General features: G+C 39.2%; 1 protein-coding gene across 5 annotated transcripts in view; it reads left to right on the top strand.

The window, feature by feature from the left end:
• Positions 1 to 14159, top strand: part of DRC11 (dynein regulatory complex subunit 11) — a 172218-nt gene that overhangs the window by 63397 nt on the left and 94662 nt on the right. For all 5 annotated transcript variants that reach the window (XM_082466349.1, XM_082466346.1, XM_082466348.1 and 2 more), the window contains 2 exons: positions 2290 to 2374; positions 12527 to 12649. In XM_082466349.1, coding sequence (XP_082322475.1) covers positions 2290 to 2374; positions 12527 to 12649 — 208 coding nt within the window. The remainder of the gene's footprint in view (positions 1 to 2289; positions 2375 to 12526; positions 12650 to 14159) is intronic.

Genomic DNA, 14159 nt, shown 5'->3' with positions numbered 1-14159 from the left:
GGACGGATGGATGGATGGATGGATGGATGAGTGCATGAGGCCGCTAAAGTAGCTGCAGTCACGGTAGCTCCATTGACAGAATGGCACACATAGTGTGTCACCACCCGACGTCCCCACTGCTGGTGCATATGTCCATAGAACCCCACCCCCCCACCCCAGGCAGTGCACTGTGTTCAGTTCCTTTCAAAGCAGTGCTGAGGAGCTGAGTCACGTGCCTGCTGAATGAGCCCATAGGAGAGTTTCAAGAGACCTGAGAGATTTTTGTCTAGACAGTGATGTAACTGTCCTAAGATGTTTGAGAAGCAGTCTATGAAAGGGATGGGGCCAAAGCCCTGCGGTGGGGACGGTAAGGGAGGTGCTGGCTGCCGACCTCTGCCCGAGGCAGTGGCCGCAATTCAGACCCAGTTCAGAGTCATCGCAGTCCTCACTGTCATGCACCTGCCTTCTTAAAAAGTTCCTTTAACAATATCCTTGAGGACACCGTAAAAAATAATTGTAAGACTCAACCCTTGAATACATAGCTTTTCAAAATTGTACATGAGGAACCTGGAGGTGAGGTGGCTGCCTTCTGCTGCGCCCCAGAGTATGAGGGCCGCTCAGGATGGGCACCTGCCACCTGTCCAGCTTCAGACCGAACCAGACACTTTTTATGGAACCTCATTTTTCCTTGAGAAAACGACTGACACTCTGGCTATTCAGACTCAGGTTTGGGACAACATTTTCTCAAAAATGAACCAAGTGAGCCTGAAGGAAAACAACTGAGGGCATTTGTTGCTAATAACAAAATGCAAGCTTTCTAGCGAAAATTACAATTTTGGAAACCTTGTAGTCACCTCTGTGAGTCTGAGAGCTTCTCGTTACTTAGCTTTGGGGTATGAGATTGGTGGCGTTATTAATGAACATGATTTTTGGTACGATGAAATGTGTAAGCATTGGGAAGGTCCACATACGTCAATGAATCATTAGTTTTGAAATGACCAAGATGTTACAAAGTCACGTTACAAAGTCATGCTGGGGTGAAAGATCTATTCAACGCACAAGGCACGTGGATTTTGATGTGACAGGGAAGGGAAAGTTCTTGATATGCTTTCAGATTCCACATCACCACCAGCCTTTAGGAAGCTACCACTTGTCGAGTTGTGTAGAATCAAAGCAGAATATTCACAGCTATCTAAAAGGTTATTAAAACTCTCCTCTCTTTTCCAATTACACATCCGTGTGAGGCCAGATTTTCTTTCTATACTTCAACCAAAACAACATATTGTAACAGATTGAATACAGAAGCAGATATAAGCATCCTGCTAACTTCCATTAAGCCAGAACAGTAATACTGTTCTAATTTTTTTTGTTCTGGGAAATACAGTCTTCATTAAAAATGTTGTTTATGTGAACACATAACGGGCTTATTATTATTTTTTAATGAAAAATGCATATTTTAGAAATGTGTCAGGTTTAATGTTTAATACAGTAAATATCAATAGCTAGAACTCACATAAACAAAAGCTTTTGGGGATCATCAAAAATTATCAAGGGTGTCAAGAGCAACTAAGGCCAGAAGTTTGAGAACCGCTGTTATAGAGTCATCTGGAGCATGGGCACCTCCTCTAACCCTCAGATTCTGTTCTTCCGTGGATTAATGGAACTAACTTGGTCGTTTTTTCTTTCTATATATGGAAAAAATATAACACTTGTATCCAAGTCAGTTTCTCTTGGAAAAATTAACTTCATTTCCCTTCTGAAATTCCTCAACATTAAATTTCAAAGTCTGCATTTTAAAACATAGAAACTATATGGTTACAGAAAAGAAATTACTATTCGGAACTCTTAACATACGGGGCCTTAGACTTGCTAAAATCTAAAGCATGTATGCGTATTTCATGCACTAGTCCTAAATCTGTAATTCGAACAATGCCATGCTTCTGTTTTATTTCAAAATCCTGTGTTTATCCTAAATTTCAAACAGGAAGAAATAATTTGTGCTTCTGTCTTCATTTTTAATGCAAGCACAGAGTATCTCAATAATTTAAAAAAGCAGAAAATTACAATCTGCTTCAAAGAGAGGTGTGTCTGTCTCACAGTAACAATTGCCTTGAGGAAGGAAACCTGCTCCTGAATGTCACCAGGTCCTTCTGCTTCTTAGAGACCGGATGTCCAGCCAGCAACTAGCAGGGAACACCTGTCCTAATAACTATCACTCATTTCAGTGAACTTGACCAGAGCCAGCTAGTGGGGAATGCAGCAGAGAGGGCTGTGCTCATGGATGTTTATTCTGCCCTTTTTCTTCCTCAGGCACTTAACGGGCACATTTCCTGACTACCCTAAAGAAGAAGAAGGAGGTTCAGCTATTATTTTTTCCAACAAGACGCGACAACAGGTACACATATGCGTGAGAAATGTAAATATATCATAATCGCATTTCTTTAAACTTTAGAGGTAATGACTTTTGCAGTGTTATTAGGTCTTGGTTATTTCCCTACAGATGTTTACCTGGAAATACTTTTGTTGTTTATCAATTAATGTACTTTCAAAATTTTTTAGATGAATTCATGCTTTCTCCTGTCTTTGAAAGCGATGTGACAACACATGAGTCTCATCTTCTTAGTCAGTGATGAGCAGCTTGATTTCAGGAACCCTTTATGTTCTGGTCCCTGCTTGCCTCCCAGTATCATATCCTGTCCCCCTCACCCCATCTTCACACCATCAACTCCAGCGGTCCACTTGCCCGTCCTCCTCACCGCTCATGCTGCTGCACTTTTAGTGCCTTCGTGCATCTCATGCTCTCCCCTCACTCCAGGATGCCTTCTGCCCTTATTCCTCTGCTTAGCTCCTGCTTGCCTGTCAAGACTCAGCTCTTTGCCATATTCATGTTCTTCAAGAGAAACACCCTTGGACCATCTCTGTAGATGCTCCATGATTGACATCCAAAGCTGCTTTTAGAAATGCCTTAATAAACTAGAAATAGGAAAACTCTTCTTAAACTCAGAGTATTTATCATAGAAACCAAGAGAAGATTTGCATTACTCAACAGTGAAACGTTTAGAAGCATGACCATTAAAAGTGAAACTCAAGAAAAGAATAATTGCCATCAGCACTATTAGTTAATACTCTCTGGAAGTTCTAACAAATGCAATAACATAAGAAAAAGAAAAGAAGTTACAGATATTTAAAAAGTGACGATTTTATTATTGTTTTCAGATTATGTGATTATATTCCTAGAAAACACAAACTTATCAAAAAATTATATTGACATATTATGCAGAATTGTACAGAATTATACAGACAAAATTCACTGAAGAAAATGAAAGAAGACATGAATAAATAGACTGATGGTTTGTTTCTCTGGATAGAAAGATTCAATAAAATACAAATACACATTATCTTTCCATTGTTTATACAGTTAATGCAATTCCAATAAAATCAAAACAACTTTTTATTGACAAAATTATTCTCAAGTTTATAGGGAAGAATGAATGCATGACAATATCCAAAAAGTTTATGAAAAAGAGCTGTAATCAAGGGAACTTGCCCTATTCGGTATAAATCAAATTATAAAGTAATTGAGCCATCATGGTACTGGGAAAGGAATAGACAGATAACAGCAATAACAAAAATAGTATGTCATGTGCAGCATTTATTGGACAAATATTCTGTGCCGGGTCCTATGCAAAGAACATTATGTAAATTAACTCATTCAATCCTCCCAACCCACGAAGATCAAGCCATTTGGCCAGATTCACAGTTAATAAGTTGGGGAGCTGAGATTCAAACCCGAATAATCTGACTTCAGGATAGTGTGCTCAGAAATTGATTCAGGTACTAGTTGTAATTCAGAAATATAATCATGACCTAAGTGGAGAAGGATGAACTATGCAATAAATAATATTGGGACAACTGGCTCTCCATTTGAGAACATTAGTTGATCTTTACCTCCCTTAATATACAAAATAAATTTCAGATGCATTAAGTATTTACATGTAAAATATTAAACCACAAATTACCAGTAGAAATTGTTTGATATTTAATAATAATGGGGAGTAATTTTGTAAGTGTATCACCATAGGCAGAAATCATAAAGAGAATAAGCTGATATCTCTGACTAAATGAAACTTAAATAGCAAAAAATATCATAAATGAAATTAAAATCATATGATAAAATGGAGAAAATATTAGCAACGTAGCTGACGTTAGGTATCTTTCATATGTAGAGTTCTTAGAAAGTAATAAGAAAAATCTGAACACCTCAGTAGAAAAGGCAAAAAATATTAAAGTAATTAAAAAGTTTTTTAACTCACAGGAAAGAAATTTAAATATAATGTTACTGTATCTCTTTTCACCTATAGGATTAATAAAATTTTTAACTTGTGATAATAATTGGAGTTGGTGAGCGTGTGGAAAAAAGTCACTCTCACATATTGTGGCTGGATACATAAATTAGCATGACATTTTTTGAGGGCCATGGGCCAAGTAAATATCAAAATATTTACTGTGTATACCCTTTAACCCATAAATGCTCTTCAAGGAATTTATAGTAAGGAAAAAATAAAAACAAGTTGCCATAGATGGGCAACAACAAACTTTTTCCATTAGCAGCAAAATAGTAAATATTTGTGGAACATACAGTCTCTGCAGCAACTACTCAACTCTGCTATTATAACATGAAAGCACAGACAATATGTAAATGAATGGGCATGGCTGTGTTCCAATAAAGCTTTATTTACAAACATGGGCGGCAGGCCAGATTTGGCCCATGGGATGTGGTTTGCTGATACTTGCCATAGGTGACTGAAACAGCTGTTCTTGTCTGCACCGTTCACAGCATTGACAGAGAAGAAACAGGCTAATGTTCGTTACTAGGGAATTAGTTAAGTAGCGTGAAACACTAACTAAGCATCAGTAAAAACCATGCTGTAGATGAGGTTTTGTTGGCACTACTGACCCCACAGTCAGCATCCCTGGCTTCCTCTGCTTCCCCGCCTGAGCCCTCAGGGTCAAGGGGAAGAGCTCTTCTCCCAGCTCCCTGTCAAAAGCCAACACCAGCTCCCAAAGCCTTCTCTCCACCCTCCTGTCCTTCTCCCCTGAACTGTGTGACCACTTAATAACCACCCTCTTGTTGGCAGTTCAAGCCCTCCCTTGAGTGACTGTCATTTTGACGTGATGTTATTTCACTTTTTTACATGTTTAGGTCTTGTCCCTCCAGCTAAATCATCCGGCACAAGTTGTGTCTTGAAAGCCCATGACAAGCAGCCAGACATGTTTCATGTTAGCTTTTAAAGGTAACAATTATAGAACTAAGAATGTTGGTGGAATGTCTAAATTGTCCATCAGAAACTCTCAAAAGTAGAGTTAATGTCCAGTCAAACTAAAAGCAAAAGAAAACTGAAGACGTCTGGTTAATACGTACACTAAAATCAAACAAAGGGAGCCACAAAGCAGCATGACTTTAAAAGGCAGATGATTGAAGAGTCAGCACAGCATCGTGGTGAAGAATCCGAGTTCCACTAGGTCTGCGGCCTTAGGCAAGCGACTTCCCCTCTGCGTCTCAGTTTTCTCATCCACGGATGGAGATGCTAAAAACACCTGCCTCCCTGGGCCGATGCAATAATTAGATGAGATGATACATGTAATGTACTCAGAACAGAGCTTGGCACCCTGAAATCATTCAGAAAGTCTTAGCAGTTGTTACTAATGGGAGGAGAGGGAGGAGGAGGGAGAGGAAGAAAGGAAGAGAAGGAGGAAGGGGAGGGGGAGGAGGCAGAAGAGATAGACCAAACATAATCATTATAACATGCACGTATACAGTCAAATTTATATTTGTAAAAACAAAACAGTGCAAATACTTTTTCTGAAGTGAGCATAATCACATTAATGCCAAGCCCCCCAAAACATGGAATACAAATAGAAGCTCAGATCAGTCTTCCTTATGAGTATAAATGCAAAAATGCAAAGTGAAATATTAGCGAAACACTACAGTCAAGTGGTGTTTATTCCCGAACGCAGCATGGTTGTGTTTTGGATGTTCTGTGAATACATTGCATCATATAAAGAGATCCAAAAGGGAAAACCATAAGCTCATCACTGTGGATGCTGAAAGGGCATTTTACAAATTCAACTCCCTTTCTTGATATTAAAAGGTAGAACAAAAAATGGAATATATGGATAGTTCTTCAACATGACAAAATATTTCTTAGTTCAAAAGTTAATATCATGCTTAATGAAATTCACAAGAAACATTTCCACTGATGTCATGAAAAATACAAGGATGGCCATTATCACCATGGACCCACAGGATCTATTGAACACTTTTACACAAGAGAAAGAATGTAGAGATAGAGAATTGGAATGGAAGAGGGGAAATGGTCACTTTTTGCAGATATGTTCTGTACTTAGAAAAGCAAAGAGAATAAACTGAAAAACACCTTAAACAATATGAGAAGTAAGATGGAGATTTACAAAATTAATATGCAGAAAGAGAAAGCTTTTCTATGTTCAAACAGCAGCTACATAGAAAATATAATAAAAGAGTCCATTTACAATGGCAACAATGACACAAAGGTAAAATATCCAGGAATAAATTTAATAATAAATGTGTGTTCTATGGGAAGAACAGCTTAAAACATTCTGAAGAATGAAAATGAACAGATGGAAAAGCATATTGTGTTCTTAGGTAGGAATACTCAATGTTATAAATACTTCAACACTCCCAAACATCATCTATACATGTAGTACGATCAAAATAAAAATACCAATAGCATTTTATTGGAGTGGGGAGTCAGGGCATGCAGGTGGTGACTAATTTGATTCTAAACTTTAGGTAGAAAGTAAATAACCAGGAATAACTAGTAAAATTCTGAGAATGAAGGGTAATGAGGAGGAACCAGCCCTGCCAGGTATTAAAACATGTTTTTAAGAGCCCATTGATATAGGCAAATGACTAAATGAAAAAGAATAGAAAATCAAGAAATATATCCAAATACACATGGAAATTTAGTGTATAATAAAGAAGCATCTCATCTTTCTTGTAGACGGAAAAGAAAAAGACCATTTAATGAATGGTATTATAATAACCAGGTTGTCAACTGGAAAAGAAAAAAATTAATCTCTATCTCTTGATACTTTACCCCAGAATGATTCCAAATGGATCAAAGATTTAAATGTCAAACAAAACAAAAACACAAAAGAACTAGAAGCAGCCAACAAAGAAATATGTCACAACCTCAGAGTGGGAAAGACCTTTTTACCTCTGTCGCACAACCCAGGAGTCATAGAAGAAAAAAACATAAATTAAACTACATTAAAAAAATTTTTTAACCTGCATGGCAAAACCAACCCCAAGTAAAGTCAAATGACAGATGACACACTGCAAGAATTATTTGTAATGAGTATCACAGATAAGAGATCATTTTTCTAATATATAAAGAGCTCCTACAGCTCTATAAGAAAAAAACTCAATAACCCAATATTTTTAAAGCCAAAGGCTATGAACAGTTCTCAGAAATGAAAATCTAAATGGATTTGAAACATAATAAGAGATGTTCAACATATGAAAAGACAATCAACCTCACACGTATAAGAGAAATGCAAATTAAAGCTACACTGACAGACAAAATTGATAGATTAAACCTCATCAAAATTCAAAACTTTGGGGCTTCAAAAGATGCCATTAAGAAAACGCATAGCACAGGGAGATCAGCTCCATGCTTTGTGACCACCTAGAGGGGTGGGATAGGGAGGGTGGGAGGGAGGGAGACGCAAGAGGGAAGAGAGATGGGAACATATGTATATGTATAACTGATTCACTTTGTTATAAAGCAGAAACTAACACACCATTGTAAAGCAATTATACTCCAATAAAGATGTTTAAAAAAAAAAAAAAAGAAAGCAAATTCACACGATTAAATGCTAATTAGGTGAAAGAACATTAGAGGGTATATAACATTTATTTTCTCCACAAAATTTGCATATCTTTAATGCAAAACACCATGTTTCAATTCTAATTTCAGACTATCATAACATGGAGTTCTTGGTTAATCTAGATGGAATGAAAAAAAAAAAAGATAACTAATGAGAACCTACTGTATAGCACAGAGAACTCTACTCAATGCTCTGTGGTGACCTAAATGAGAAGGAAATCCAAAAAAGAGGGGATATATGTATACCTATAGCTGATTCACTTTGCTGTGCAGTATAAACTAACACAATATTGTAAAGCAACTATACTCCAATTAAAAAACAAAACAAAACAAACAAAGCAAAAGTACAAAACCTTAGTGGACCATAAATACCACTTCCTATGTTGGCAAGAATACAGAATTAAGAAAAATCATTATTAATAATAAAAATACTTAATGTTAATAAAATTTCAATAACATTAATAAAAATTATTAAAATGCCAAAAAAAAAAAAAAGAAAATACAAGAACAGACTGGAAGAAGATATTTGAAAACTTATACTTGATAAAGGATTTGTATCCAGAATGTACAAAGAATTCTTACATCTCAATAATAAGACAAACAGTACAATCAAAAAATGAGCAAAAGACTTGAATAGACAATTCACAAAGGAATATATATGAATAGCTAATAGGCACATGGAAGGATTTTCAACACTGTTAGTCATTAGGAAGATGAAAATTAAAACTATAATAAGGTACCATTTCACAACCACTAGGATGGCTGTAATTAAAAAAAAAAAAAACATAATAACCAATGTTGAGGATGTAGAGAAGAGGCAATCCCCCTACGTGGCTGGTGGGGATGTAAAATGGTGCAGCCACTTTGGAAAACCGGTTTGTCAATTTTTTTTTTTTTTTTTAGTAATTCCTTTATTTTTATTATTCATTTATTTATTTTATTTATTTTTGGCTGTGTTGGGTCTTCGTTTCTGTGCGAGGGCTTTCTCTAGTTGTGGCAAGCGGGGGCCAGTCTTCATCACGGTGCACGGGCCTCTTGTTGCGGAGCACAAGCTCCAGACGCGCAGGCTCAGTAGCTGTGGCTCACGGGCCTAGTTGTTCCGCGGCATGTGGGATCTTCCCAGACCAGGGCTCGAACCCGTGTCCCCTGCATTGGCAGGTGGATTCTCAACCACTGTACCACCAGGGAAGCCCCCAGTTTGTCAATTTTTTAAAAGTTAAATATAAATTTACCAAATGACTCAGCACTTCCACTCTTAGGACTTTATCCAAGAGAAATGAAAACATATGTCCACGCAAAAAAAAATTGTATGTGACTATTCATAGGAGCGTTACTCATAATAGCCAAAAATTTGAAACAACCTAAATATCCATCAGTTGGTGAATGGGTAGGTGAAATGTGGTATATCCATGCAATGGAATATTATTCAGCAATAAAAAAGGAACAAACGATTTATACATGGTATAACTTGGGCGAACCTCAAAAGCATGATGCACAGTGAAAGAAGCCAGACGTGAGAGACCACATAGTATACAATTCTGTTTATATGAAATGTTCAAAAAGAGTAAATCTATGGAAGCAGAAAGTTGATTAGAGCCTGGGGAGAAGGGCAGGAGGGGGAAGACAGATTAACAATTAATGGACATGAGCGGATCTTAGTGGGGTGATGGAAATGTGCTAAAACTGATTTATGGTGATGGTTGCACAACTTGATAAATTTACTAAAAAATGATTGAATTGTACACTTGAAATGGGTAAATGTAAAAAAGGTAAAATATGCTTCAATAAAATTATACATATATTTTCAAAAAGAAAAATAAAACAGATAGAAGGCCAGATTTGACCTTCAGTCCCCTTAGTTTACCAAAAACGTGATGGCTGACTTAATAGGCACTAAAGTGCACCTCTAATTTTGGGAGGTTTTGCTATAGTTGAAGAGCACAAGCAAAATAAATTCCATATTGACACCTAAAAAAAAACCCCCGAAACAAATACAACAACATGCCTTTTTTCACCTGTTCAACTGGCAAACATAAGCGCCGTGTCGGTGAGCATGTGGGGAAACGCGTAGTTGCCCGCATCGCTGGCAGAAGTGTAAATCAGCAGAACCCGGTGGAGGACGTTTGATGGTATTATACATGTATGTGCACGTGATCCAGCGTTTCTCCTTGTAGGAATTATCCTGCAGGTATGCTCGCACACTTGCAAAGTGACATTTGCATGCGTTGATTCATGGCAGCTTTGTGGGTAATAGTAAAAGATTGGAAATAACCTTAATTTCCATTGGTAGGAGAATGGTCAAATAAGTTACGAATGGGGAGGAACCATTTCACTACATGCTCTTTCGTAACTTCTGAAGTGTGGCTGGTGTAAATGTTTTATCTATTGAAAATAGTAAATAAACTGGGTAAAGATCTAGAGGAAACAAACAATGCTGTTGATGTAATCGATACACTGAATTTTATGCTCCACAAATAAGGATTTTATCCTCTTTTCAGATGCATATATACATATATATATATATTCAAGTTTCTGAAAGTTTCCAAACTTCAGAGACCAAAACATGTCCATTTTCCATAAGTGCACCAGAGCATAAAAGTCCTGGAAGCCAGAGTTTGGTTCTATGAGTGGAGCTGAGCTTGATCCCCAAGGAAAACATTGCTAGTCTGATAAGAAGGGACTTTTAATCCTATCTAAAGACACCCTTTTTATTACCAAATAATGTGCACAACATATACGTCACCTCAACTCCCCAGTACCCCCTCGCTGAGCGCCTCCCGCCCCTGCAAAATCTTCATTAGAGCCTAGGGGATGGGTGAGCTTCAGGATGGTGTGGAGTTGGACACATGACTATAGTTTTTTTTTTTAAGTCCAGATGGTGCCTGAATAGCCTGCTTTGTTCATGATAAAGCTGTTTTGAACACTTTTAAAGGTATGAAGTAAGCTCCTAAAAACAACATAGCTATAAATTCAAAAATACAATACTAGAAAATAAACTTCAGCATTTTAGTAAATCACAGTAAGGCATAATCAAAGTAGGCTTGATCACAGGAGGATGGTTTAGTACAACACACTAGGGGTGAAATGATATTAGCCCTTTTTTTTTTTCTTTTAAATTTATTTATTTATTTTTATTTTTGGCTGTGTTGGGTCTTCGTTTCTGTGCGAGGGCTTTCTCTAGTTGCGGCAAGCGGGGGCCACTCTTCATCGGCGGTGCGCGAACCTCTCACTATCGCGGCCTCTCTTGTTCTGGAGCACAGGCTCCAGACGCACAGGCTCTGTAGTTGTGGCTCACGGGCCTAGTTGCTCCGCGGCATGTGGGATCTTCCCAGACCAGGGCTCGAACCCGTGTCCCCTGCATTGGCAGGCAGATTCTCAACCACTGCGCCACCAGGGAAGCCCTAGCCCTTTTTTTAAAGTGCATACCTTGCTCTCCAGAAGTAACCACTGTACTGAATTTGGTGTTTATCATTCCCTTACATTTCTTACATTTTGACTATGTATGTATGCATCCTGAAACTGTAACCATCAAGTGTCATTTTTTTGTTTCACTAGATGCATTTCACACTGAAGGATGAATTTAGAGATATCGTTAGGCATCTTGCCTCTTTACTTTCTACATTATGCAGGTCATCCTGGTTAGCACCTGTTTGAATCCCAGCTCAAGCCACTTAGTAGCTGTGTGTGTTGACCATGTGACTGAACGCTTTGTGCCCCATTTCCCTCATCGATAAAACAGGTCGATAACAGCTTCCGCCCGTGGGCTGTGCTCGGCAGTAAGTGAGCTCGTCTTTGGGAAGCTCTTAGAGCCATGCCTGGCGATCGTTAGTGCTGTGGATGGAAGTGTTGACTTCATTCTAAAGCTGAGGAAACTGAGGCTCAGAGAGGTTACGCCGCTTGTCTCAGTCACATGACCAGTGGTGAGCAGAGCCCGAGGGTCAGACAGGGTATGTGTCCCGTCACGGTCACCATCCTGCCTCCCAGAGTTCACAGTGGGAGAGAGCTCAGTAAATACCTGCTGTACTGAATGGAATTATATAGCTCTTTACAAACTTCCGCTAATTCTCCAGGGACGCTTATCCTATGTGAACCAGGTATTTTTTAACCAATATTTTAAATTCTAGGAGAACAAATGGATTTTCGTAGGAAATACAAATTAAAGCACAGGTGAAAGACACCAGCTCTGAGGAGAGACGCATGATCATATATGCAGTCCAAGCAGGAAACAGCAGGGGTTCCTGGCTGGGATTTGGGGAAGAGGTGTGCGTGGGCCTGGCGCTCGCGCTGCGGCTGAGATGCTGAGGGAGCCGAGACCTCTCCTGGTGTTCGTGGAACCCCTGGGAGCCAGAGCAGCTCTGAACCCGCAGGGAATTGGTTCAGAAATGTCCACCCTCTCTCTCTGTCTGCCCTCCAAGATCCCTCTGCTGCCTCCACTGATGAATCCAACCAAAGGCAGATGGCAGGAGGGAGCCCAGTGATGTTAGGAGGGGTCGGTCTGTGGGCCCAGAGCAGGGCAGAGGAGGGACACTGGCACAAATACTTCCTTCCAGGCAGGAAAAATAGTCCTCATCTCGATCCAACTCTGAAAATGCCACGATGATTTTGTTTTTTACCAGGTTATTGAGGATATTATTGCAAGCCAAGAAGAGGAAGAAAAAAACAAAAAGAAGAAAAAGGAAGAGAAACCCAAAAAAGGCAAAAAAGGAAAGGAAAAGAAAGAAACAAAGGAAAAAAATAAGGTAAGGTATTTGGAATTTTAGAAATTGGGGATTTTTTTGCTTTTTTGCTTTGAATCCGTGGAATAATCTCAAATTTGTTGAGACTGTAGTCACTTGTTTCCTTGGGAACCATGCTATCTACCAGCTGTTTTTCTTTTTTTTCTTCTTTTTTTTTTTTAATGAAAGCCGACACTTTTTTTTCTTATTTGCTATTTATTTTATACATATTCGTGTATATATGTCAACCCCAGTCTCCCAATTCATCCCACCACCACAACCACCCGCCACTTTCCCCCCTTGGTGTCCATACGTTTGTTCTCTGCATCTGTGTCTCTATTTCTGCCCTGCAAACCGGTTCATCTGTACCATTCTTCTAGATTCCACATATATGCGTTAATATACGATATTTGTTTTTCTCTTTCTGACTTACTTCACTCTGTATGACAACCTCTAGGTCCATCCACGACTCTACAAATGACCCAATTTCGTTCCTTTTTTTGGCTGAGTAATATCCATTGTATATATGTACCACATCTTCATTTTTTTTTTTCATGTTGGTCGACAGTTGCCATCTTTTCTATGACTCATAAATACCTATTAGGATAAGGAGTGGTTTCAACAACTCAGATACTTTACATTATTCACAAATGTGATAGCTTTGAATTTTCATTCTTCAAGGTAAATGATTCCACTCATCTTTTCTCAAGGGTAGAGATAAGGAACAGTTCTTGGCAAACTAAGTGACCACTACAAAGTCAAAATAATTGTGTCTGCTTTCACCAAAGAGTGTTCATTTCAGTTCATCACTTCACATCGACATCTTGGACCTGTTTTAACAGGACTTGTTTCTTCCTACCCAAAGGAAAGCAGAGCTCAGAGTCACTGCGGGCCGGGCAAGCCCTGTGCGATGGGGTTGCTGGGTGGTGGGTGGGCCGGGGGGTGCTGCTGTCCTGGGTGCGATCAGAGGGATTTTCACCCTCAAACACGTGGAGAGACCACTGCCAGGGTGGTGGTTCTCTCCGCATCAACTCCTTCTTTGGGAAATGGAATTCAGGCTGAAAGCTAGCGTCATCTGAAAACGTGAATATGTTCACTGTAGCGGCTGGCCCAGACAGATACTGCTTCACAGCTGACCAAAACCCTGATCTGAATCAGAGTGGATCCTGAAAGGCTGTGTCCCTCTGTGACTGTCCAGAAGCAGAGACCCAGCTGTAGCCCGGCTAGCCGTGGCCACGCTCCTCACATTCCGAGGATTCCCACTGACGCTCAGACTCGCAAAGTTCTCTGTGGGAGAAGCAACTCACTGGGGTCTGGTAGATGCATCTGGGACTTTTGGATGCATCACAGTGAGAGAGAAATTGGACGGGCTATGTAGTCAAGGAGTGATTGGACCAAGGAGGCAGAAGTTGTGAGCAAGGGAGAGGGGGGTGATGGTGAATATAAAATGTCAATACCCAAAGTCCACGAAAATGCAAGTGATAAAAGCCAGCCTCTTGTTTAAAATCCTTTGGCTTGATTGAGGCGAACACTG

Source organism: Balaenoptera physalus, assembly GCF_965194825.1.
Source record: "Balaenoptera physalus genome assembly, chromosome: 6".
Lineage (NCBI taxonomy): Eukaryota > Metazoa > Chordata > Mammalia > Artiodactyla > Balaenopteridae > Balaenoptera > Balaenoptera physalus.
Note: the sequence above shows the minus strand (reverse complement) of the source record. Positions and strands in the feature narration are given on the sequence as shown.